This window comes from Hippoglossus hippoglossus, chromosome 9, assembly GCF_009819705.1.
Source record: "Hippoglossus hippoglossus isolate fHipHip1 chromosome 9, fHipHip1.pri, whole genome shotgun sequence".
Classification (NCBI taxonomy): Eukaryota; Metazoa; Chordata; class Actinopteri; order Pleuronectiformes; family Pleuronectidae; genus Hippoglossus; species Hippoglossus hippoglossus.
In genome coordinates this window covers 3,234,988-3,261,478 of record NC_047159.1, presented here as the reverse complement: position 1 = coordinate 3,261,478, position 26,491 = coordinate 3,234,988, and the positions used below count along the sequence as shown (strand labels likewise).

Below are 26,491 nucleotides of genomic sequence, written 5' to 3'. Positions count from 1 at the left end.
TTGGTTGATTACCGGCTCCTCCAGACTCCATGTGCACGTGACCTTGGAACTAAGTGGCAGGGACGTGTGAGTCATGGACAATGAACTACGTGAAGCGAGTGCTATGAATGTGTGTGTGAACTGTCAGTGGTCGTGGAGAAAGGCTCCACGTATATTTAGTCCCATTTATTATGAACATTACAGCAGGTAAACCTCAACAAGTAGAGCTACAAATCAAGACTGAGAAAAAACACTGAGCCTGGAAATAGACAAAAAATATTTACATTTTAATTTTAGAGTATTCATATGAAGGCCAGTTAGTATTGAGGTTTTTTTGTGGCACTGTAAACGATCCTGGAGATGATTTTCCATCCTGACGTGATAAACCTGGTTTCTTCATATCGTCGAACAGTCCAAACTCAGCGAGCATGGAGTTTGTGTTTTTGTTGTCGGGCTCCCACAGATCCTTGTTTGCGTGTTGTTGTGCTAAGCAGTTTCCATTTTGTCCCCAGCGTTGCAGCCACAAAGGCAGCGGGGTGAAAGTGCAGAGTGTGCAGACGGGCCTGATGGGATTTCAGGCCGTCGGCAGTTTGTGTGAACCAGCAGCCGGGGGGGGTCACGGTTCGGTCCTCTCAGCCCTCAAAGTACAAATTCAACACGTTCAAACATCCGGTGTCATCGAATCCCAAAATCCTAAAGAAAAGATAAAAATGGTTTATGATTGAGTTTCCTCCGGCTCTGGACTCGGTGTAAATCCTCCACCCGCTCATTTAGCGGATTTCCGATGATTTCAGGATCTTAGTTTAAGTCGTGCGGCTCCTCGTCCTGCTGCTGGTCGTGGAGGGGATGGTAGTCTGGCTCCTCCTGCTGCTGGTCGTGGAGGGGATGGTAGTCTGGCTCCTCCTGCTGCTGGTCGTGGAGGGGATGGTAGTCTGGCTCCTCCGGCTGCTGGTCGTGGAGGGGATGGTAGTCTGGCTCCTCCGGCGCGTCAAACATTGCTCGCCTGCGAGGAGAGAACAAGACCAGGTTACGTTAGCAATTATAAGTTACAATAATAAATTCATTATCTATCTAAAGTAACAACTGACAAACATTGTAAGGTTTGTTTGTTTGCTGCAATTGAACTTATTTACTGTAAATTTCTGTGTAAAGATATCACCCCAAAACCCTAATAACACTAATCCAAAGAAGTTCTGGGTTCAGACCTCATGACCGTCCAAGACCTTTATGTGTCGAGCATGTCCTTCCTGTGTCTGTGTGGGTTTCATCCAGCTTCCTCTCTCAATCCAAAGACGTGCAGATTACAATAATTGACTCTGAAGTGCCTGTGAGTGTTTGTCATAATGTGTCCGGCCTGTGATCTATTTAAAAAAACGTGTGTCCGACTCCAGAGAGATGAATTCTGGTTCTCACAGAAGCTCCGGTGTCGCCAGCAGCTTCTTTCCTCCCGGCTGGTTTGGAAACACGTCCTCCAGGAAGTAGTACATGTGGCCGACGCTGATGCCTGCGGAGGGGAAGGAACATCAGATGACATTAGGAACTGACAGGCCGTACAAAACACCTGCATCAATACAGTGTTGGCTTCATACTTGTTACCGCACCCAGGAGGTCGACCACAATGGAGTTTCCGAGCAGCAGCGAAAATCCCATGAGCACCCAGGGGAGGAACGGGGCCTGGAAGTTGAGGAGGCCGAAGAAGTTCATGCGTATGAGCGGATGTCTCCTACTCCACACGTACACCAGCATGATGATGAAGGCCTGACCCAGGAAGAAGACGTTGGCGAACAGACCGAACAGCTGCGGAGCTTCAGGTTAAATTCAGCTCATCACTTGATTTGTGTTTCATGGCGACAGTGAAATCAGCGTCTGAGTCCGTTCAGATGCTGATTTCAGTTTGACAAAAGTTTCCCAGAAGATAAAGCTGCTCTGTTTGTTATATTGACCTGAGGAACTCAACCAGTCCAACCAGTGTGAAGCGGTCAAACATATCTCTGATCTCACACGTATGGAAGCCCACTCCTACTCCAACATTAGGGATATTAAAAGAATAAATTATGATTTACTCGACTATAAAAGTCAAAATTCAACTTGTCGTATAATTTCAATTTAATCTCGACTCATGGTGACGTGTAAGGACTATTTTTTTTATTCTTTAAAGCTTGTATTTTTATTTTCCTGACAGGAATGAGCTTCCATACGTACACAAACGATAATTAACACATCCCTAACATGTGAGGTACTGTACGGATGATGCCGTTTCCTAAAAACTTTTTAGGAAACTATTTTCTTGACTAAAGACCTGAAACTTCCTCCCTAAATAATTAGACATTTTCTCAGACCTGACCTGTTGTTATTTACTAAACGCTGAACCCTTCACAATAAAAGCCATCCCCTTACCGTCCTGACACACAGTCAACACTGTACTACCCGGACATTACTGTACAATTAGTCGTCATGTACCTGCATTTAAACCTGCGGCTCCGGAGAAAAACCATAAATCTGCCCACCGACAGTTTCACAACAGCCCAGAGGGACGTCGGCAGTAAACAGCGCCAGGACTGTGCCATTACCCTGGAATGTGGACAAGAGCTTCTGGCTACAAACTGCTGAGCATCATCAAAACCACACAGGCTCGTGTCCATTACATGTTTATGGACAGTGGACGTCCTAATTTAGAACCAAGGAACAAAAAGAAACCCCTCAGTAAACAGGAGCATATTAAAACTTCAGTGTTTATCATCCAGCTTGTCACGTGAAAAGTGTCGACTTAGAAAACAACACGTTATAACCTTGGGGTATTTCACGCTGCAGATAATTAGATTCTGGATTTTTCTCTTGTCCTGTTAGATTTCTTTGGAATTTACATTTAAAAACAGTCAACGGTGAAATAGAGTTCCCTTTGTTGAACTGTACTTTTGAGTCCACTACGTTTATCTGACAGGGCGACGAATAAAGATTTCACATATAAAAACACATGAGCTCATTTCGCTGTTAATAGAATAAACTGATGGTTTCCAATCAAACAGTAAATAAAGATAACGCGTCTCCACGTCCTCCCACAATCCAAAACTGAAGCCACCTAGTTCCACCGGCTTTATCTCCTGTCCGGGCAGTTTGATACCTTTTTCTCAAACTGCATTTCGTTCCATTGGTTCCATTGGTTCTAATGATCAGAAACCTGAATCTAATCGAAACTTCCCTGTTGTGAACAAACTAAAATCGTGTGTCTTTGTTTTTTGCGTCGTTTCGCTTTAAGCCTCTCGAAGGATACAGTCATCACGGCTCCTCCAAACAGGAACATGAACACGAAATCTGCCGTCCTTCCCCGGAAACAACCTTCCTCCAGCATCCGGCAGTATCGATACCTTTCTGAAGTCAAGGTCTCTCTCTGCTGCAGGTGGTTTATGGAAGAGTGTCTTTACATAATCTGAGATATTTCTACCTGATAAAAAAAAAAGATACAGAAAGATGATGTTGAACACGAAACTGAATCCAAGAGAACCAAAGAACAGGAAGCTGGTGATCAGACGCCATATCTGAGAGACGGAGACAAAAAATAGTGTGAATATATAATGAAATGTTCTTTTCTCAATAAAATAATACAAATATAACATAACGTACAAAATGCACAAAGTTTCTAGTGCAGCGATATTAGACGATGAAACAAACACAAGAAAACAAAACAAGAAAAATTACACATGGGTCCAAATTGTTTTAAGTTGATTCAAATAGTGGACACATGTTACCTGGTATCTGCGGATGATGAGGTCGGGGTTAAAGTAGAGCTGAAAGGGGGTGATGACGTCAAGTTGCTAAAAGGAAAACACGGTGAGACGTGTTGAAGCCAGATGTTGAAGTACTTTCATTATTTATCGTAATCTCTCAGTTTGTGGCTCAAACTTCAGACGACGCTTCAGCTGCTTCCGGGTTTAATCTCCTCTATGATTCAAAGTGTCAGCTCTGGAAACCTGAATCATCGCTGTCAGTGCTCTCACACAAATGTTTCCAGTGCCTCCACTTTAACTAGTAGTTGGTTTATTTGTTACACCTCAACTCCTTTCATTGCTTTGAGTGATTTAGATCCTGAACCTCGTCCCTTCAACTCACACAATTGGATGGACTCAGCTACTTTTCAATTCTTTACTTCTTTACTTGAAAGATGCACTTTAACTACTTCCATCTTGAACTCATTAAGTGACACTTTGAAATAAATCTTCTTTTATACATTAATTTACGCTGCATTCGTCTGTTACATATCAACTGACGAGTAAACTTGTTTAAAATGTATAACTCAAATTGTCTCTTTGTACGACTTTCCCCAATTACATGACACTTCCACTGCTTCCGTCTTTCACAAGTTAAAACATCACGTCTCAAGAAGAATTAACATTTTATTGCAGCTCAGCTTCTTTGGCTCAGAGACTTTTCAAGAAGATAAGAAACATTATTCACACATAATTTCTCAGTAAATAAAGAAACTGTCTCCTGGAAGTGATCATTGAATTATTTGAATTTGAAAAAACCTATCGGGAAAACAAATTGTATTCATCATGTTAACGTAACCAGTGTCTAGTTTAGAAATATATAGTCTTAAACATTCATATTCAGCAGTGTTATGAATTATCCTGATTGAAGTGGATGTTTTCAGGCTCATCTCAACCTGGAGGTCAGAGTTTAGGATCCCCTGAGTGGTTGTTGTTGTTGTTGTTGTTGTTGTTGTTGTTGTTGTTGTCTCTTACCACGGCAGCAGTGGTGAGGACGCAGGCCGTCGTGTACGCTCGGGTCACCACAGGGATCTGAAAATACTCCTGAGTGAAGCTGTGAGCCATCACTGCTGCTGCTGCTGCTGCTTCACTGTCGACCAGGACTCCACCATCAGTGACTCAACAGCACAGCCCCCCCACCCCACACACTGCCCCGGCACCGGCCAATCAGATCCACCGATCAATTAACACCATCCACCCCACACACCGTCAACACATTACTTTCAAAACAATGATAAAAACACATGCAGGAATTTAAACTGTGTATTTTTTACAATTACACAATAGACAAGATGATTGAAATATTTTTTAAATACTCTTTTAAAATACTTTTAAAAACAAATATTTTGACGATAACTAATTTACAAAATTTGACATTTTTATGTAGAAATTACTCAAAAATTCAAAGCTTATAAATGATTTATATTTATATCTATATATTTGTTTGATCTGCAAATTAGCGATCATGATCGATGATGATAGAAATTTAGATTTAGCTGAAAAGTCAATTTCACAGTTAAATTCACACAATCTGACATTTAGATAAAAATTAATTTCTCTGCAAATCCAAATTCAATAATTAACTTTTTGATCAAGTATGAATAGAATATAAATATATAGTGTGTGTGTATTTAAAATTTCTCTCACCACAGGCAGAGTTTGGTAAAAAGGTTATAATTTTATTAGAAAGAAACAATATGCGGTTCATACATTTCAATGTACAAGTTAATCCGAAAACATAATAATCAAGGACACGTATGTACAAGAAAACATTTGCTAAGTCGATTGCGTATAAATATTTTTTCAAAGCAGTAAAAGAGTTAACACTTGAGATGAGTTGAAGAAATGATTCGAACAACAACGTCTGTAATGACTGAAACTGTAACGACTCAGTGTCCTGCACTGAAAGACAAACGAGATGAAGGGACACTTCAAGTGCTGCAGGGACACAGAGGAGGAGACGTCCCCATCAGCAGGACCAGTGGGTCTCAACCCGCCGGTCTGGACGCACAGAGAGCGCGTTACCTCCAGATCCTTCCACTCGGCAGCAGAGGAGAAGTTCTCACTTCCTCCATGTGAGTAAAAATATATTCTGGTAAAAGTCCTGAATTCTGAAGTTCCTGTTGTGACTGATGTTTTATCATATTTTAAGTTATGAATTTTTAACTACTTTACTTTGTTTAGTTCATCGGGTAAATCTGAAGAGTCGTGAGAACGAGGCAAGAAATTATATTTTTATTTTATATTCCTTTTTCTCTTAACTTCTGGATGATTTTAACCTCAATTGGTTTAAATGAAATTAAGATGTTGGAACCATTTATGACCTTTTAGTAATAAACTCAAGTTTCCTCCAAAAAGAGAAACTGTACAGACTAAAAACATTAAAAATAAATTATGGACGGTGGTAAATTTCCTTGTTGTATTGATTAATACTCAGATTTTGGACATTTAACCGATCTTCTGGGGCAAAATATCAAATATACATTTTATTCTAGCTTCTCACATGTGAAGATTAGATTTTTCACCGTCAAACATGACAGTGAACTGAGCGTATTTGGAATATGAATGAAAAAACAAGACATGCAGAGATTGCAGCTCGTTAAAAGGAGTTAGTTCCAGCTTTAAAGTATTTGTCTCTTTGTGTTTTCGGATCCGGGTGGAAGCTAAAGTCTGCTGCTGAGTGACTGAGCCGGCTGAGAACCACTGAACGTCCCTGAACGTGTTCCACTCCCCGACCTGAACACAGCACCATGTGACGGAGAAGAAACGACTTCATCCAGGATGAGAGAGATTCAAAAAAAACATGAGGACACTGTCTCCGCCTGCAGGGAGACAGAGTTGCACCCTAGGTGGCGCCCTGGAGCTTGTCCTGCAGCAGAGGCCTGCAGACTGATAAGTGGTGATGACTCGCTGTGTTGGAAGAGTGACACCAAGACGTGACGCGCGCTAATATTGTCACATTTTCTTCCCATGTGGAAACTGAATTGGAAAATGTATATTTTGTTGAGGGAGGAAACGAAGGAAACATTGGATTTAATGTAGGAAAGTCGAGTCAGAAACAGAAAGAAGCATCTGATCCCGACGAGAAAAATAAATAGTTTTCAGGTCTTCGTCAGAGACCAGAACCGTCCAGACTCTCTCACTGTGGGAAAGTGCTTCTTCTGTTCATCTGGGGAAACGTTGATGTGGGAATAAAAGTAAATGCGATAAAGTGCAAATGAAAACGGACTGAAGCTGTTTTCAGACATGAACCCTGGACATTGTCAGGAGTTTGTCTCTCACGTGTGAAGAAGCAGCAGGAGATTGTCCGGATCAGACTCGTCCACAACAACAGGACAATGTTCTCTCTGCGGCAGAAAGCTCCGTGTTTTCATTTTCATCTTTATCGCCTGAAAGAAAGATCTCGAATCTCCTTGGAAAAGTTTCTAAAATGTCCAGTTTGCGTTCTCACCTACAGCCTCTCGGGGAAACTTCAGGGAAATGTTCGGACTTCGGTGCAGGTCTGAAACCAGCGAAGGGGAATGAATTGCGATGCTCTGAGCTCAAAGCACGTGACTTTAGCGTCGCTTGTCAGTGACGGGGGGGACACATTTAAAACCTATAACCTGAAATGATACTTTAAACAGAATTATTATGTTTCCATCCCAGTTTCCACGTATTAACCTGATGTTCCCTCTTCTTCCTCTGTAAAGATTTAATGACCTCGGACTTTATCCCGACGCAACAAACGTTGATTTTAATTTTCTGGTTCAAATTAGCATAAAGCTTCAGTTTCAGTGACTCGACAACGTTACGTCTGATTCGTGTGAGTGAGGGACAGAAAATCTCCTGCGCGTGTGCTCACATCTTTAAAATCGCAGGATCTTTGATATGTGGGTTTAAAGTCACGTACACATCCGCCTGTTTAACGCCACTCTTCAAACACAAGAGAATCTCAGGCTCATCCACGATTTTACAAAGAAATAAAGGGAACAAGAGTCTGTTCTGTCTGGGAACCAGAATGTCATCGTCAGGCTCAAAGACAGGAGGTGAGAACAGTTCACATGTGGTTCATGCAGGGCCCAGATCTCAGGCTTCTGGTGACAGAATGTGAAAAAATAAATATGAGTATAGCTGCACAGGAGGCGCCAAGTCTGAGGAAACGTCGCTTGGTTTTCCTGAGAAGAAGCTGAAGTCGATCTGAGAACCAATAAATGGAGTAAAGCACAAACAGATTCAAAGGAGGTCGTCTCGCCCCCTTTTGAAATCCGAACATACAAAACGTCTTTGTTCACAAAAACTCCTCTTCATTGTCAAAAAGAAACAACAACAAAAAAAAAAAAAAAGTCGCGCGATTCTCCGATGATGAAGACTCACGCGTTTCTGCAGCCGAAAAAATCCATGCCGATGTAGCGAGGGTATCCCTCCAAAGAGTTCATACCGACGGGGTCAAACTTCCAGTACTGTCGTCCTCGGATGAAGTGAGCGTAGCCTGAAAGACACCGCCGGCGATTTCATGTCAAAGAATCAGTGTCAACAATCGTGAAAAGCTTTAAATATATAAACTCTGCTCCCTTGTTTTTCTGGATCTTACCGTAGACGTCCCTGAAAGCCGCGTCCACGTCGTCGGGGATGCCGCTCCAGTCCTGCATGCTGCGCGGGTACACGGACTCCAGGCGGTTCTCGCGGGGGCTGAACCTCCAGTAGCTGCCGGACTTGAAGAAGTAGGTGTTGTAGTTGGAGTCGTGGCCCCAGCGCAGCGCCGCCTGGATCCCGGACACCGACAGGCCCAAGCTGCGGATGGACTCCGGCCCTCGGATCTGCATCTCGGCATCGAACACCCAGTAGTTCTCACCTGCAGGAGGACGGAGAAACACGGACGGCACTTAAGTCTGGTTGGTACATTTATTTTTGTGTCTGTAGCTAAGAGATTTTCTCGTCCGCTCAGAGCTTCATCCCCTGCAGAGAGTCTTCCTCCTGATGGAGCTGAAGGGACCTGACCTTTGTTTCAGTCTGTCGCAGAGTCAGAGCAAGATGACACTGAACCACTCAGTCACAGGTTCGATCCCTCATCTCAGGAAGAGGGTGAGTCCACGTCAAATCATAATAATACAATTTTCACTAAGTCTCTGTTTGCCGTGCATTGCAATAAACAAAGTCTTTTATATTTATCTATGATCATTATGTGCAATTTCATCCAATAATCCTCACCTCTGTTTCCATTTTATTCAATCATATTTATATTTATTAAATATATGTAATTTCATTAAGATGCATGAAATATCCTAATTTCTGTTTGCCCCCCATTTTTCAATTTATTCTTATTATAGCAATTTTTTAACTTTAGAAACCTTTTATAACTACGTAGGAATCAATAGCAACAACAGCACTTTTAAAGCTTGTAGCATAAACAGGTGAAAAATAACACTCTGTTTATTCTCATATCTCAGAGACGAAAGAAGATTGAAGTTGAAACGAGTTGTTTTATTACCGAGACTTTATTAAATCTAGGATGGTTTGTCGGAGACACTTTCTAAAATCGATTGATTTGACTTTTCCCAGGAGCAACGGCCACCGTCAGACTTCACCTCATATTTCACGTTACCTGGTTTAATGAGCTGTGAAGTCGTGACTCTAATTAAATAAACTTCATATTAAATCTTTTTTTAGATAATCTTTGGCAGATCCCTGAGAGAACAAAGTCCGGCCTTGAGACCACGAGACATTTAAACTTAAATTAAATTCTCACTAATGAAAATATAATATGAAAATAAACAAGTTGTTGTTTTTTATTTTACTTTCCTGAGCGCGTGTCACACTTTCTGTTTCTTCTTCATGTCCTCACGTGAAATCTCAAACCACATGACCCCGCTCACCTTGAAAGAACCAAATGTTCCCCGACTTGTCTTCAAAGGCGGCGTCGATGTTGTCGGGAATCCCCCTCCAGTGACGGGACGCCAGCGCCGGGTAACCACTCTCCAGATGCCCGTCCCTGATCCGCCACACGTAGCCCGACTTAAAGAAGAACAGCTCCCCTCGGATCATAGACACGGCATCAAAGTCCGTCTGGCAGGCGTCGGGCTGGAGAGAAGACACATCGTTCATTCCTTTCCAACATGAGGCCACGCACGCCAACGCAGTGTTTCTAACGACAGGGATTTTTAACTGCAGCGAGATGAAGTGATAAAGAGGCGTTTTACTGCCTGAAGGTAAATCAGAGCAGGGGTTTGTGTTTGAGCTCCAGCCGAATACGACTTGCGCCACAAAACCATCACAAAGAATTTCAGGGGATTTATTTCGGTGTAAAAACTCTCAGTTACAAGTTTTACAGGAGAAGCTGATCTGAGGAAACCCAGACTCTCGTCTTTGACCCTCGTTTATCATCCACGGTTCAGAAATACACTTTGTCACGATGCGGTTCCATTAATATTCACTGTTCAACTGGTTTATAAGCAGAGAGACGACTTCCTCTTAAAGGACAGAGGCGACGGTTTCTATATTTTACTCCTTGCCAGTGAATCCCATGAAAATGAGTTGATCTCACGTCATGTATCACGTATATTCCTAAAATGAACTACATCCTGTCTTTAGTTTCCTTTGAACCTTCATCAGTTAAACTCACCGTAGTGGGGATCTCGTTGGTCTCCGGGTTGGAGGGAGGAGGGGTGGGTGGCGGTGGCGGCGGCGGCCGCGGCGGCGGCGGCGGCGGCGGAGGCGAGGGCAGGACTTGTGGATGAACTCCGTACAGATACTGGATGCCCTGCTTGTCGTCCTCGCTCAGCCTCAGCGGGTAGGAGAAGGTGTAGTATGCGGACATGATGGCTCCTGGCTCGCGCGAGTGCTGCAGGCCCAGGACGTGCCCGAACTCATGGGCAGCGACCTGGAGAAGGTCTGTGCCTGCAGGAGAGGAGGTTCCACAAACCTCAGATGATGCAAAACCACAGCTGCTTCACTCACTGTCTGAAGGTCCTGTGTGTTTGCTTAGAGCCGCTGGCAGAGGCCCGAGGCGATGCAGCGCCAACGCCACGGAAACATCATCATGCCTCCGAGAAATGAACCTTTATAAAATCACTTTTTAGACGAATTTGGACTTTTCTCTTTGACAAACTCTTCAGTTTAACTTGCAGCTGTTTGATGAAGGTTTTTTCTGATCTGTCTGTTCTACCAGAAGCATTAAAGTAAAGAGACAGTTGTCTGTATTTCCTCAGTGTCTCACTCACCCATGTGGTTTCCAAGCGTCCAGGACTCATCATAGTCGAAGTGAACGTCCCCCTGTCGGTGGGTTCTGGGGAAGAAAGCGTGAGCGAGGATCCCACCCGGGCCGTCGAACGGGAGGTTGTCTCCGTGCCAGTATCTACAAGTTCGTAAAACAAACTCTCGGGTTCACATAAGATGAATGAAATCAAAACCTTTGAAAACATTCTCGATGATATTTGATTATCAGTTAGTCTGACAGTTATAACAATGAGGCACGGATCAGAAAAACATGAAATCGCTGCAGGAACAAAGAAACCAGGCAACATAAAAGAGGATTAAATCATTTCAGAGACGACTCAGATGAAACTGTGCTGTTTGTTTTCTGCTCTTTGTTGCTCGACTATCTCTCATTTGTATCTTTGTGGCTCCGTGAAGATTTTTGTACCAAAGATCTTTGTCCAAATTAGATTTGATCCGATCTGATTCTGCCCAGCACTCGCTCATAAACACAGTGGATTGAAAACACTGCGAGTGCCTCAGGTGACGGGAGAAGCTCGGGACCGTTTGTGGCGACTGCAGACGAGAGGAAATCATAGAAATCCACGAAAAGAAAGAAGAAAGAACATCTGCTCATCGTCAGCGAGGAAACTAAACAAGAGCTGAGAGCAGAACTCTGCAGGACGGAGATGATATCAAATCATAAACATGTCGTATGTTTATGATTTGATAATAACAACGATGATACCGATGTCATACTTGGTGAGTAGGTATTTCATACTTTGACTTAGTCCTTTTTTAATCTTATAATTACTCTTAGTACTTTTATGAAATAGATCCTGTTTGAGCATCTTATCAATGTTTTCTTCACATCTCGTGTTCAGGCTCCTTTTCATTGTCACTTAATAAAACTTCTTTGTGTGTTTTCCGTGCTCCCACCTGGTGAAGTCGATGCGGATGTCGGCCTTCCCGCTGTGGATCTCAGTGAAGGTGAGCGGGGTGACGTCACTCCAGATTTGCAGCGCTTCCCGGAAGACGCGTCGAACCTTCTCCTCGCCCATCTGCCACGGGAACCTGACGATCCTGCACAGGAAGTTGGTGCAGGTGTCAAACACACACACACACACACACACATTGCACACACATTGCACACACACTGCACACAGGATGTACGGCAGCAGTGGCAAAGCGGGACCACCGGCCTCGCACACCTCCCTCTAATCTGATACCTGCAGCCGTCTCGTCAGCGGGGAGGTGAGCTGTTACTCAGGCCCTCAGGCTCGCTAACAAAACCCTGCATCGTCTCCTCCCGTTTCCTCTGAGATGAAACCACCCAGCGTGATAACCGAAGGAAGAAGAGGAGAAACCTCCTCGTCTTACCCACGGCACATAAACACGTCATTAATGATATAGAGCATCGGGTACACTTGGCATCAAATCAGTGAAATGAGAATAAACGCTCCCGTGTCAGTTTGGAATAAATCACCGTCAGCCGACATGACAGGGCGACATAATCAGCTGTTAATTAAAAATGGGAATTTGACTGACTTTGTAAAATGAGATGAAAATGTTGCAGAAAGGCCACAAGTTCAACCTGCAGTTCACAGGGAGTCAGGTGGAAGCTACAGGCTTCAGCCACCGGGCTCAAACCTTGTTCTGCGCAAAATCAAAAGTGTGAAAACAGCATTTTCCAGACGTGGATTATATTTTTTAATTGAACAATAATGCGTTAATTATAGAGTTTTCAAAAATGATATAGGTGTAATTTCCCAAACTGTTCCTTTAAATAACAGTCTCCTAACATGTCTCCCTGCCAAACAGCTAAAGGGACAGTTCAGCATTCTGAGAAAAATGCTGATGAAAACTGAAACCTCTCTTGTGGGTGAAGTGTGAATCTGTCCCGACGTGTTTAATCGCGCAGCGTTCACGTCTACTGCACATGTTGCCAGCTGCTACTGGTAAGTGCAGGTTTTGGGTTTTGGCACAATGCGACCAGACCTGGCAACCTGACTGCTCAGAAATACACAACTGCAGCACGGTAACGAAACTCCCAATAAACCTGCTGCATGCAGATTAAACACAGATACGATAGAGCTTGCTAATCAGGGTGATTTCCTTGTGGGAGTATTTCTGAACTTTAGACTCAAGCTGCTCCCTCCCCCCCTGTCTCCAGACTTTACGCTGAGTTGGGTTAAACATGTCCCGACTCCAGAAATATGTGTTAACCTCTAGTTTTCTGTTAATTCAGCACACGAGCAGATTGTTGACGGAGGAGCTCGACTCATCTTCAGGTCTGAGTCTGAATGAACAAAGCAAGCGTTTGTTAATACAGCACCTCTCACAGACACTAGTTACAAACTGCTTCACGTCAAATAGAGTCAGATGAAATAAAAAAGACATAAAACCAAAGTGTCCCAACACCTAAAGCTTATTGTGAGACTATTCCAAAGCTTAGAGGGCGAGCGAGTGGACGGACGGACCCTCGTGTTGGGAGTGACCTGGATCTAAAGTCCTGGGTGGAGAGGGAGCAGAAGGTCCATGATACGCTGCGGAGTCCGGACGTGTAGGATCATGATGAGAGCAGAGCAGCAGCATGTTGATGGCTATGTAAGGATGATTTAATAAAACTAGAATGTCACTCAGAACAGCTCATACTTCCACCAAGGCCCAACAGTCTCCGTAAATCAAGTTGCACACAACTACACACACTGCATCCTTCCACCAAGTTCTGAGGAAATCCGTTCCAGTAGTTTTTGACGAGATGAGATATGTGTGAGCATCTCCTTTTCATTTCTTCACCAAGTTCCTAAGTGTCTCTGATTCTGTGGAGTTGAGACGCACATTTGCAGCTGTGTGGACGAGCAGGACAAACAGGAGACGGCTCTTCCACCCTCCGAAAGAAGGAAAAAAGAAAAACGCTGCATCATTTTATGGCACAAAGCAGAATTCAGGTCATGTCAGTCCAGAGCATGTGAGCTGTACCTGAGGCCGGGATCAGCTCTGTCTTTATGCAACCAGGGTCAAGAGGGACAACCAGCAGCAGGGGTTATGGGAAATGTGGTCTTAATTTAGAGTAACGTTCGATATATATGAATACCACTGGAATTTATCATTCAAGAGAGGTGGAGCACAGTCATGGAAAATGTCTGAAAGATTTGAACCTTTAAGACACATGCACAAAGGAACAACATGGTATTAAAAATTGGCTGGAAATAATTTGTTTGATCAACAGCGTGTTCTTGTGCACAAAAAGATTCCTGCAACGGTGCAAATATTTGCGTTGGAGTTTGCACAAAGGGACTTTCCTCAGTGCAAAGTTCACGTAGCTTGAAATCCTCCAGCTTATCACTTATCGCACAAATACCCTCCAGATTAAAGATGAAGCACTCTGTTGAATATGACTCCTCAGAAACACATGGCTGAGCTTTGAATAACTCAACACCAGGTTTTATTTGAGGGGAAATGCAGATGTTGTATCTGCACCAGCAGCATCATCACCTGCTGCTTTGGAAACAAACCAGTTTGTCGTTTGGATTTACACAAGCACCTCAGATCCTTCTTTTATTCTTTAGTTCACATCAGTCTGTGACGTTCAGAGAACTTCAGGAGGAATGTTTATAATTTCCTTTCAGATAAACCAAATTCCTCTCAACCTCTTTCCCTCCTTCTGCTGCAGCTATCGATTTCCTACTGTCCTTACTGAAAACACATGTGTGTGTTCACTCTATTCTGGACAAGCGATGCTAATGCTCATGTACAAATTGGTCTTGGTTCCTTTCTTTTCCAGTGGAATTTAATGCTTCACTTGTCTCTGGAGCTTTTAATCAAACAAACAAGGGGAAATAGTACTTTCTACTACTATTTGTTGGGAGTTGGGAACTACTTTCAGTCGTGGATTAATTTACATTTGGTGCTCTATTGAGTAATTGGGGCTGCAGGGCGGTATGTGTCTGTGTGTGTGTGTGTAATGATTGAGGTAAATATGTAAAGAATGAGGTTGTAAATATGAATATGTGTGGAAACAAATGACCTTTGACACCACAACCAGCTCAGGCCTTTAACGTTTCGCGACCACCTGAGAGCCTCTTTTCAGCTTCGCTAACAGCCGTTAAATCAGTTACAACAACAGCGCTCTCAGCCGACCCGGCATGACTTCGGGGGGTCATGCCCAAACTTGCTTCCCCAAGCACAAAATCCTGGCTGATTCTGAATAAAGAAGTAAACACGGGGGGAATCATTAGCGTGGCTCCACTCTGTCAACGCTCATATGTTAGCTGCTGAAAGGCCCCAGAAGCCGAAGTGGCCCCGTGAGGTCGTGCAGGAGTCTCCTCTGACTTTGTGGGTTGTTGCCATGGTCCCGTTTGACCACATCACTCTGTCAGGTGTCACCGTCGTCAGTGTTTTATTGGTCCAAAGCAGCAGAATCTTATTAGTCTGCGGCCGGTGCTGCTAATAAAAGCATTCTGCCCCCCCTCTCCCTCTCTCTCCCTCTCTCTCCCTCTGCTTGTCTTAATATACTGTTAAGTTAAAGAATGGCTACAATGAAAGGGACCCCAGGAGACACAGACAGAGCGGCAGCAGCCACCAGACGACTGCCAGACACTCGGTGGTGCCAAGGCCTCACATGAAAGAAAACCTGCACCCCCTTTTGTCAGAATCATAATTTCAAGACTTCATTTTCGACGTGCTTCATGCAGGCGATCCAATTTAACATGTAACATTTAAACATGGAGTCATGTTTGTTTCCGTCTGATGAATGTCAGGTCCATTAATCCTTCAGTTGCTGCTCTGTTTTTGGTCTCCACCAACTCCTGAGGGAAATATCTTTGCTCTATAGCTGCTAAACGTTCCACTGTGTTGAAATGTGTCTTTGAAAAGATTTTCTGATTCCCTGAAAATAAACTATTTTGTAGTTTTTGTTTACATTTGCCTCCTCAAATTGCTTCCTGCCGGACGAAGAAGCCAGCTGGAGGGAATCTTATGAAAATACCAACTTTAATTTCCTTTTCTCATTCGAATCACATGAGGAAAAGACGTGCACAGTAACACAACCCTAACAGGCGGCTGTGATGTGGTTACCAGCAGGGGGTCACCAGCTTTCACTGTTAAGAACTGATTGTGTGTGTGCGGATCTGTACCTGTAGGTGAGGTCCGTTCTTTCCAAACGTCCTCCGTAGAGGACAAAGCGTCTCTGGCGGTGTCGTCCACGATGGTGCACCCCCTTTTGGGCGGGGTAGTCCGGTACACCACAGCGCGGTCGGTTCCATGTGTTGGAGGTGTTGTTTGACAAACTCGTCTCCTTCACTACGTCCTGAGCGTGAGGAGCCTTCCCTCTCTTCTTCAGGTCGGGGAACCTTTCAGAGACCTGGAACAACAGCGGCTCAGTTAGTCTTCTGTGGCTCGGTTGTGGTTCACGGCGACAAGCAGAGGGTCGGAGAGGGCGGCTACAGCGTTAATCTAAAGGTGCACTTCGTCAGGCTCACACCCTCACATGGAATTAAGCAGGTATATCATTTACAATCTTAGAAATCACATGATAAATTTCATCCCCAAGGTTGTTACACATCCTGTGGGGGACATGAAGGTATGAGGTCTAAATTTAATTGCTATCCATCCAATGATTGTTGACAAATGTCAACCTGCTGGTGGCGCTAGAGGAAAACTCATCAGTAGTATTAGACAAACAACAACAAAGTCCTGGACGTGAACCAGCGTCATTTAGAATTAAATTTGAACTCTGAGGTTAATGACGGCACACACTCATAATCAGGTCCCCAAAAACAAGTAGTTTGCCCCAGTTTAGGAGACGCTCGGTCCCAGAGTGTCCCGTTAGCGTTAACACCCCCCCACCCCCCCCTCAGAGGAAATGGCTCTGCTCATTTCCACGAAAACAATTTACAGAGGAGAGCCGCCCCATCTGCATCGCCTGACTCAGACCGACAGCCCTCATCTGCAGCGCTGCACTGAACGGACATGTTGGGTGTTCTCCTCGTATCGCAAAATGATGAGTGCACTTCCGTTTCCGCTGCCACTAACGACAACCTGTGGGAAAAGACCTTATTATATATATATATATTGTGCAGGGACACAACTATTTACTTCTATCATCAGATCCAATGGATCTTCCCGCATCTTCTCCAGAGGGTCTGAAGACGACCATCACTCTGACCTTTGACCTCATGTTCCCTCATGCTGCCTGTTTCTGAACTGTTGGGATGGAGGCAGGTTCCCGCTGAGAGCTGCAGGTGAGAAGCTGTCGGCTTTAATCAGTTTGTCGTAAAGTGAAAGTTGCATTAAAAAAGTTAATATAACTGGGTTATGAACTATGCCGCTTATAACGTGTTGCTAACGTCGGCTAAACCTGGGTCCTGACCTCTGACTTAGCTACTTTAGCAAACATAGCTTGTTAAATACTTCACCAATTCTGGTTTGCTATGGATAAACTATGTATGAATACAAAATCCTATTCATACAACTTCACCTCATGCAACTCATTTCAAATCAAACATCACATGAAACATTGAACTTAAAGTTACAGCCTCGACAAGCGGAACCAACCAAAGTGATTAGACATATAAACTGTAGTATTTTGACATCACATTTTTCACACTTCATCCATAAAATCTAAAATAACGAACTGCAGGATGTTTATCTGAGCCAAGTGGAAGTTGTGCTTGTGTTGTGTGTACAGCAGCCTCCCCCCCGGGCTCTGCTGGACTCAAACTGGTTGTTGTTTGTAGGTTATGGGGAACAAATCGCAGCAGGAATGGAGGAATGTGCTCCAGACTGCGGAAACACTGTGACTGATGGGCCTGGATCACAGAACAAACAGTACACACCTCCTCTAACAGCCCCTCCGACCCCTGCACCTCCTGGGTTTCACTTTGTTTCAAGGAGATCTCAGTGCCTGGATTCTAACGCCCTCAGCACTTACTCACGTTAAAAAGGTTAACTGAAAATTAAGAAAACATCTTCATCGATTTGACGACACGCACGGCAGATTGCGGAAAAACGACAACTGAAATGTTTCCAGGGGACCCAAAAAAGTGATGGACCTGCTGTTTTTAGGTTCCCTGGAAACATTCCCGTTGTCGTTTTCACTTTTTGCCGCGCGTTTCTCTATTTGCATGTGTCAACCTCATGATAAACAACGAAACCCTTATCAAGGTGTGAAGCAGGTTTGAAACGTATCAGAGCAAAGACTGATGACATGAAACTGATGGAAATCGTAACCAGCATGGAACTCAATCTCTATTTGTTTGCTTTTTAAAAAAACAAAACATTTATACACCCTGAGGAAAGCTAACAGCCCACACGTCGCTGCCAGCGAGGACACTGGGTTCACCTGATGAGGATTTGGGTGTTTTAAAGACCTGAGGAGCAGTAAACAATTACAGGCTTATTCATAAATGTGACTTTTAGGAAAATGTTCAATTAGGATTTGGTATTTATTTCATTTCATATTCGGTGGCAGGTAGCAGCCTCGCCGAGTCTCAGTCGGGGAGGACATCGTCCTGATCAACAACTTCACTCTGGTCTTTAGGGACTGGGACTTGAGCTGTCAATCACCTGGTCACAAGCAAACCTCTGTCCTCAAACGAGACAGTTTAGACCGACGCTGCCCGCTGCCTGATCCCAATCAGGTGAGGGGGGGGTGTCGGCTTACAGGGTCGTAAAAACTTGGGCTAATTCTAAGTGGTGTGTGCACAGGGGGAGGAGGGGGGAGCCGCCTCTGTCATTTCAAAGAGGGAGATGGAGAAAAGTGGTTAAAGGACTAAACCGCCCCCCCACCCCTCCCCTCCCGCCGGCGTGTCAAATGGATTGTTTGACCCGTCTGACCCCGCAGCACGGTTACACACTAAAGGTTCCTGATTCCCAACAGACTTCACATCAAAGTTCAAGGTTAAAACCCAAACAACAGATTTAGCTCCATCTACGATATCGGGTACGTTTCCTGCTAATGACTTTCTGAACTCTTTTCCTCTGAGAAACAACAACAAAAAACTAAATATTCTTAAATGTTATTACCTCCACCGCCCCCTGGTGGCTGGCAGCAATATTTTTTCGGTAAATTTGGTTTTAATTACCTATTTGATGGCATAACAACAGGGTGAAACGTCTTGATACTCAGGAAACTAGTTTTTAATATGGGTTGATTTGTTCCATTTCCTTAACCTGTGTAAAACAGCTCCGTGCACTTATTTTAAATCTGAGGCTCAGCTGTAAGAGGAAGCTAAAGAGTGAGATTAGAGGTTGTTTTCACTCGGAGGAGATGATACCACGTCCATGAGTCAACCGGTGAGACACGGGTCTTGTGGCCGTGCTTGCGTGTTCACGTGTAATTTCAGAGCAGACAATGGAAATCCTGTCAGGAGACTGTGTGACGATGTCTGAGAAAGAACGAGGGGGGGGGGGGGGGGGGGGGTAGAGAAAAAAAATCCCCTCGGGACAATTAGTCTGTCACTTTCCGCTGAGAGTGCAGAAAGTGGGTGATGAGATTTGAAACTCCCCTAAAAGCCTGAAGGCCTCGTAGATGCTTGTTCACGGCGGGAACACGTGAAGATGGTGGTGATGGTGGTGGAGGAGGAGTGGGTGGGTGGGGGGCGTCCATTGCAAGTATGGACACATCCAGCTTCTGGTTACAGTGATGACAAGACGGGAGAGACGCGGTGCAGGGGATCTGACAGTGGTATTCAGAGGGCATGTCTGTGCACGGTGCGTCTGAGGAGCGTCTCCAGTGGAACAACAAACCCACCCACCCACCTCCGTCACCCCCGTCAGGTCACCGTGCTTTAACGTGACCGAGAACCTGAGACAGAAGGGGCGGAGCAGACGGTCTGACTGAGAAACCTTAGAGCAGCTTCACGTCTTCACTTGAGGAGCGAGACCCTTCATTTAAAACATTAGAGACAAACGTGGAAGCAGTTAGGTGCAGTAGCTCAAGTACTGTACTTGAAGACGGCAGCAGTTAAACACAGGACAGTTTGATACTCATGGTACTTCCCTCACTCTGTCCCACGTTCTACTCGCCCTGCACCACATTGTTTGTGTGTATTTGTTGTGTCTTTTCCTTCCTGTTATTTCTCACGTCTTCAAGTTCTTTCAAACCCTGAATGCAGGACTTAACTTGCGACGGGTGCTTCCCCTAAAACTAGCGAGAGCGCCAAATGTGGATTAATCCGCTGGTGAAAATAGTCCCCAAACAAATGAACTGTTTCCTCCTGTTTGAGTGAAGTTTGATTCAACAAACAAAATTACTCTGACAAACTATTTTAGGCAATTTTGTTTAATTAAATAATTTCTCAATTTCTTTGTTTTCAAAATGACCTGAACGCTTTAATTGACGATCAGAATAGCTGCTGATAATTTATAACCAATCAAAACTACGCAGAGTAAAGACGTCAGAGAGATGTTGGACGTAGTCGATAAAAAATATATATTCTGTGGGACATCCACTGAAGAAAAGGCACAAGAGACTAATTTGTACATAAATAATGAAAACACGTAAATACATTGAATGCACGCAACATGTGTTTTCCGTGTAAGTGCAGTAGGAAATCGATAACTGCAGCAGCGGTAGAAAAAAAAGGTTGAGAGGAATTTGGTTAATCTGAAAGGAAATGATAAAAGTTGATCCAAGAATTCCTCCTGAAGTTCTATGAACGTCACAAACTCATGTAAACTAAAAAGAAAACATGTACCTGAGGTGCATGTACGTGTGTGAATCCAAAAAATACAAACTGGTTTATTGACTGTTGCAGGTGATGCTGCCAGCGCTTCTCACAGGAAACTGAGAAGTGCCTCGTCAACATGGCATCTCACTGTCCAACAGAAACTAATCTGGATGAGAGGAAGTAAGTCATAAGCGAGTGTTTACTTGAGGAGACGGATAAGATTTCAATTTGAAGGGTGTGCTTCCAGTAGAGAGGATTCATTGTGCCAGACAGGGGGGTGGGGGGGGGGGGGGGGGGGGAAATCCCTTGTTATCGCTCTTCTTAATCTCCTCATCCGATATATCATCAGAAAATGAGAAACACACGGCGGTGGAAGGTGATGCACAACATCTGGACACAAATCTCGAATCTTTCCTGGCACAAAGAAAAACTCTTCCGCCGGATCGTCAGACACAGATCGTCTGTTCGTCTGCACGATGACCGACTGATGATTTCACTGATGACTGAGGTGAAATAATGAGAGAGAAGACTTTCCCAGGGGAGTGATGGTTACCAGGTGTCTTTCTCTTTTGTTCAGTTTGCTTTTAAGGTATCTTTGCTTTTTTTTCTTTTTGGCAAGTCATTATTTGATTCGACAGACGGCCGCTTCAGAGACAAGTCGAGTCTAAAGGTCAGAGTTTAAGTCGGGAAATCGCAGTTTTATGGCTTGAAGGTTCAATCAAGTTCTACTTCTAAGGGAAATTGGATTGTTTCCAAACCCATAATTTTAGCTCAATCTAATTAAAGTAATTTGGACGGATTGCCATTTGGTTTCAACATCCACGTCCCCATCGAGATGAATTCAATTAAAGTATTGAAGATTTGGTGGTTCCCTCAGTTGTGGTCAAGCACCACCATCGGGCCAAAGCGTCAACATGTCCAATACTTTGGTTTATTACCAAGTACCTGCAAAAGTACTGACATTATCATCCTTTAAACTAATTGAAGCTCATCATTTTTTGTTAAATGTCCTGATTTGTGACACGGAACCACCTCGGGACGCTTCCTTTCAACAATGTAGTGAGCATCGGAGCACAACTATGAATCTGTAAGTGCCGTTGTTTGCTTTTCTTTAAATGAATGAATTCTCTCCGGTTCTGTTGTACCTGATGCTACAGCAGCATATAGGCTAACCTCTGAGCTAGCACTGCTGTTTAAATCTGTCACTTCGTGCTGAAAAACCTAAAACACGCCTTTCAAAATTATCAAATGATGATGTAAGAGTTGTTATATCAGGAAGTTGATTTCCTTTCATTATTTGGGATTATTTTTAATATTTTAAATTCAGTGATGTGCACTTTAATGAATTTAAGAACCGACTCCATCCTGCCGATCGTACCCGGTGACAGGGTTCATGGAGTTAGCTGAATCCTAATGAGTTTACTGCCCCCCCCCCCCCCCCCTTCACCTTGTTATGGCTGGATTCAGGACCCGGCTGATGGTCCCTCCTCATGCTCACTAACAAAAGCATCTGATCCCCTGATGGAGGGTGCATGTTGCTTTTTAACTGCACCCCCTCTTGTTGTGTGTCCTTGACCACTCACAGGCCGACGCAGCTGTGACCTAGATCTGCTCAATGGGAACCCGGACCGGCTCTGATGTCACCTTTGCTCTCACAGTTCCCCCGACCAATCACTTCGCCCCAAGACACCAACATGATGGGACAAAACAAAAAAACGTAAGCCGAAGGACTCGGGTTTTCAGTGCAGAGAGAAAACAGGCACTGTGTGTCTCCCACTGCCATGAAGGCTCCAGACACTGGGGCCTGTCCAGGCCTGTGCAATCGCTCACTCTTTTGTCAACAACAAGGGAACAAATTGACAAAACTACAGATTAGACCTTGCAGTGAAATGACCAGCAGAGTGAGCAAAGCTGTCTTCCCATGTGCAGCACTGTCCTGATAATGTGTTGCCAGAAAATTGTTGAATTTCTCACGTGTGGAAACCTGGTTAAATATCAAAACATCGAGTAAAAGTCGACAAACGATGTGTCACAACACTGCAGTGGCCTGACTGTGATTACTGTGGATTAAACCGTCTGAAAGACTCAAGCCTGGAAAAACACAGCGTTAATGCAACAGAATCAATCTAATGGAAACACACGATCAAACGTGCACGATGTTTTTGCCTGTTGAGACAGGGGGGGGGGGGGGGGGGGGGGGGTGTCAGATTATGTTTAATGCTCTTGCAGCTCCTCATCACCATCGCACACTGAACGTCTACCAGCTTGGAGATAGGGCTGCGTGATACGGCCAATTATTTATATAGATTAAAAATGATCACGATACGTTTTTTTTGCTCCTGAGTTTTTGTTACATTGCTATAGATGAAAATCATCTTTCAATAATTGTTGATATGGTCTTATTGCACTGTCCTAATCTGAGACCTGAAGAAGACAAACATATCCGTTCATTTGAAAGTAAAAAAAGCAAAGATTGGAGGAAAGTGTGGATAAATGAGGAATAACTGCAGCGGAAATGTTTTTTTTTTATTTCTTCTGTTTTTCAGTTTCTGTCGATCGTCTTGTGACCCCTCCAATTTATCTTGTGGTGCTTCCTGACCCCTGACCCCCCCCCCCAGGGTTGGATCCTGAGCAATCACCAGCAAGTTTTCACGACTTGCAATCGTAGAAGAAGTGGCTCCAGCTGTGCATGGTGCAGTATGGGAAAAACCAGGAGGTCTAAATTGTGTGGTTCCTCCTGTATGGTGATCATATATATTTGACATCCGATTGTATTTGAATGCAACGTGTCATGTAATCACCTCCCTGTCATTTGGTCCGGATGTTGTTAGACGAGCCATCTGCTGCCTGGGATTCTTCTGCTCTGACAGAACTATGCAGGAAAATACTAGTGATTGTTGCAGCTGTCACTCATTTATGTAATGTTTAAAGTGGTGGCCTCTCAATTGTGTTTTCATTTCCTGTATGCATGCAGTCTTAGAGAAAATAAAGTTTTGCTGATCGTGATACATTTGAATGATAAACGTGTTTGCTCGAGAAATGTTTGCTCTAGTTTTTATTTCACCTTAAAACCATCTTTCTTCTGTCTCATTCCATTCCTGCAGTTTCTCAAAAACATTGAATTCTACAAGTGTTGTTTATGCTCATTCTTTCCTCCTTGTGTTCTTAAAGTAATACAGGTTTAAATATGTGCATGGAGGAGCCCAGGACCAAAAGAGAAGATACTGAGCATCAAGCGTCTACCAGCAGCTCAGGTACATGAGAAACTTCCACACACCCAGCAGGTCGACAGGATCAGAGTTAGGAACAGAACCCAACAACCATCAACTAGCAGGTAGATACAGTTCTGATGATTGAATGATCTTTAATCTAAAGGATATTGCACTTTTAAATATTGCTGTGCAGGGCCAGCCGCGGCCCTTATATCTCAATCTGTGCTCGTTATGTGTCTCGTGATGCTTCAGCAACAAAAAACGATTTAAATTCCAAACACTGGCATCCTCCTCTGAAACAGCTCTCACTGAAATCCCACAGTCTTCTCGTCCCAGCTGTCCGTCTGTTTTGATGAATGACTTATTTTCCTGTGCAAAAGCACAAATGCTGAACCAGCAACCCTCTGTGGCGTTAGAGTTTTAGATGTTTGGCTTCAGGGGGTAGTACCGGAATGAGCTGCGTGAGGCTGTAAATTAAAACTGACAACACTACAATAGAAATGTTATAATAAAAAAAGTAGGAAACATAAAGTGTGTGCACACATGGTAGAGGTTTAACACCGCGGTATGAGTGAGTCTATAAAGTCATAAAAATATGTATTCGTGCCACTGACGCCGTCATGACGGGTCCATATGGAGGACCCCTGTCTTTTATGGTGTTGTTGACAAAATGCCTGTAAGACCTGTTATTACAGCTTCCTGCCCCGCAGACAGGGCAACTCAGCAGCATTTAGTTCCTCTCTCTCTCCTCCCCAGAGATCAGACCATGGTCAACCCCCCCCCCCCCCCCCCCCCCCCCCCCCCCCCCCCCCCCCCCCCCCCCCCCCCCCCCCCCCCCCCCCCCCCCCCCCCCAAAAACCTCTCTGCTGTCATCCTGCGCGCACGGAGAGCACAGCGCGTCAGGTTGTGTTGCCAAGTCCCGGGAGCCTGCAGTGCTGCTGAGCACGCACAAAAAAACAGTAGTCAAAATAATTGAGTGATGATAGTCATTTCTTCAAAGTAAGAGCAGCTCCCGGGCTAATTACAGTGACAGGTCAGCTCCGTGTGCGCGCGTAAAATAGCCATTTTCTTAATTACAACATCAGTGTCATTGGTGCTGATGATTCCAAAGAAGAGGGGGCGTGCGTGTGCGCGCCCGTGAATGGGGTTGGGGGGTGGGGGGGCTAGGGGGGCTAGTAGCTGCAGACAAGTGTATATTTACTTAAACCCTGAAACTAATTCTTCATGCAGTCAAGTGGATGCTATTTATTTTGGAGCAAAGTGACTCATTCTACTGCAAAGTCTGACCAAGAAAACAAGTGTTGTGCATGAGTGTGTGCGTGCATGTGCGTGTGCGTGTGTGTGCATGTGTGCATGTGTGTGTGCAGGGGGTAAAGAATGAATAAGTCAACACTGCAGAACATTAAAGAAAATGCAAAATCACGCGTGTTCTTTTTCATTCGTGCAATATCGACCCAAGTCGAACCGACGCGTCTCGTTCTGCGCCAAAACCTTCGCGAAAGTCTCCAAACCTGCTGCAGGGGAAAGTTTCCGCCTCCGCCCGAAGTGGAAGCGACAGAAAGCGACTCACCGGGGCCCCCTTGTACCGGCCGGACCCTCGCAGCGGGAGGCAGAGCGTGCTCGGGAGGCATTGCAGCGCGAAGACGCAGCAGCACGCGAGCAGGGAAGTCCGCATCCTCTCCGCCGTCCGGAGCCGAGGAGGTGCACGGGCGGTGTGTGCGGCGCGCAGTGCGGGACTCACGGGCTGCTCCTCTTTAAATAGACTCTGATTTCTTTGTTCTCTCCTCACTTTTTTTTTTTCTTCTTCCACATGCAGTTTTCTCCCCAACAGCCCGAGGCTGACAATACCAACCGCGACCACGTGACTCTTAACCCCTTCTCCGCCGCGTGCCCGTCAACTCGAAACAGATGATGATGATGATGACGATGATGATGATGATTTTTTTCACTTTTTGATTTCATAAAGACCAAGAAATCCAAGATGGAGTTTTGTCAGGAGAGATCCAATGATCAGAGCACAGACAGACACACTCCAGCACCTATGGACATATTATGGGATTATTCTAAGAGTATTACAGGAACACAATCACCTACAGTAACAACTAAACCGCCATTGTTGGTCTGTCTAAACCCTTTTTTATAAGGATAATAACGTAGACTGGTCATTGTTGAGAACAACACTCCTGTGCAGATACGTGAATTAAAAGAAGGCGATTTTAATTTTTCACAACAGATTAACTGAGACAAAAATTATTGACAAAAATTACCTTATTTTTTTAATATCAAAGAAGACAATGCAGCTTCAGATAAGATTTTAAGCCTAAAACGTCAACCAATAGAATATTTAAAGGTATATGTAAGTTTTAACTATTTCCATCCCATCGTTAGCATTAACAGCTGTTTACTTATCAGACTAGCACACAAATAGCAAGATTCAGCACAAAGAACATGTATGAAGATGGACGATATAGCAAAAGTGAAGCCCAAACATCTCGGTCTCCCCCTGGTGGCCGGCTGCACTATAGGTCATAGACCCCCACGGGTTGTGTCGACCACGAAGGCGGAACCGAAATGAGACGGTCTGGCGTATTGTGACTTTCCCAGATTGATGTCACAGCTGTTGCCTAGCTACAGAGCTGAAGTACGACACAACGTAAAAGTTTTAATGTGCCTTGTTTTTTTTTATACG

The 26,491-nt window shown here is 44.3% G+C and overlaps 2 protein-coding genes across 2 annotated transcripts; both read right to left on the bottom strand.

The window, feature by feature from the left end:
* Nucleotides 1-1,388: 1,388 nt before the first annotated feature.
* On the bottom strand, nt 1,389-4,808 carry derl3 (derlin 3). Its single transcript, XM_034596851.1, has 6 exons — nt 4,719-4,808; nt 3,726-3,791; nt 3,442-3,515; nt 3,251-3,344; nt 1,581-1,776; nt 1,389-1,483 (listed from the first exon to the last, which is right to left on the bottom strand). Exons 1-6 carry the CDS (start codon nt 4,806-4,808, stop codon nt 1,389-1,391), a joined length of 615 nt encoding a protein of 204 aa, XP_034452742.1.
* A 2,775-nt stretch (nt 4,809-7,583) lies between these two features.
* Nucleotides 7,584-25,688, bottom strand: mmp11a (matrix metallopeptidase 11a). Its single transcript, XM_034596848.1, has 8 exons — nt 25,373-25,688; nt 16,055-16,281; nt 11,856-11,999; nt 10,943-11,076; nt 10,345-10,619; nt 9,599-9,803; nt 8,317-8,577; nt 7,584-8,214 (listed from the first exon to the last, which is right to left on the bottom strand). Exons 1-8 carry the CDS (start codon nt 25,475-25,477, stop codon nt 8,096-8,098), a joined length of 1,470 nt encoding a protein of 489 aa, XP_034452739.1. The 5' UTR covers nt 25,478-25,688; the 3' UTR covers nt 7,584-8,095.
* Nucleotides 25,689-26,491: the final 803 nt, after the last annotated feature.

What these genes read in the sequence shown, in the direction of transcription:
- derl3 (XM_034596851.1), bottom strand. Translation starts at nt 4,808, where the DNA reads ATGGCTCACAGCTTCACTCAGGAGTATTTTCAGATCCCTGTGGTGACC. An exon ending in TCATCATCCGCAGATACCAG is followed by an intron (nt 3,516 to 3,725) that starts GTAACATGTGTC and finishes TCCGTCTCTCAG; the next exon opens with ATATGGCGTCTGATCACCAG. An exon ending in GTGTTCAACATCATCTTTCT is followed by an intron (nt 3,345 to 3,441) that starts GTATCTTTTTTT and finishes GACTTCAGAAAG; the next exon opens with GTATCGATACTGCCGGATGC.
- mmp11a (XM_034596848.1), bottom strand. Translation starts at nt 25,477, where the DNA reads ATGCGGACTTCCCTGCTCGCGTGCTGCTGCGTCTTCGCGCTGCAATGC. An exon ending in AGAACGGACCTCACCTACAG is followed by an intron (nt 12,000 to 16,054) that starts GTACAGATCCGC and finishes CTTCCTGTGCAG; the next exon opens with GATCGTCAGGTTCCCGTGGC. An exon ending in ATCCGCATCGACTTCACCAG is followed by an intron (nt 11,077 to 11,855) that starts GTGGGAGCACGG and finishes ACGAACTTGTAG; the next exon opens with ATACTGGCACGGAGACAACC.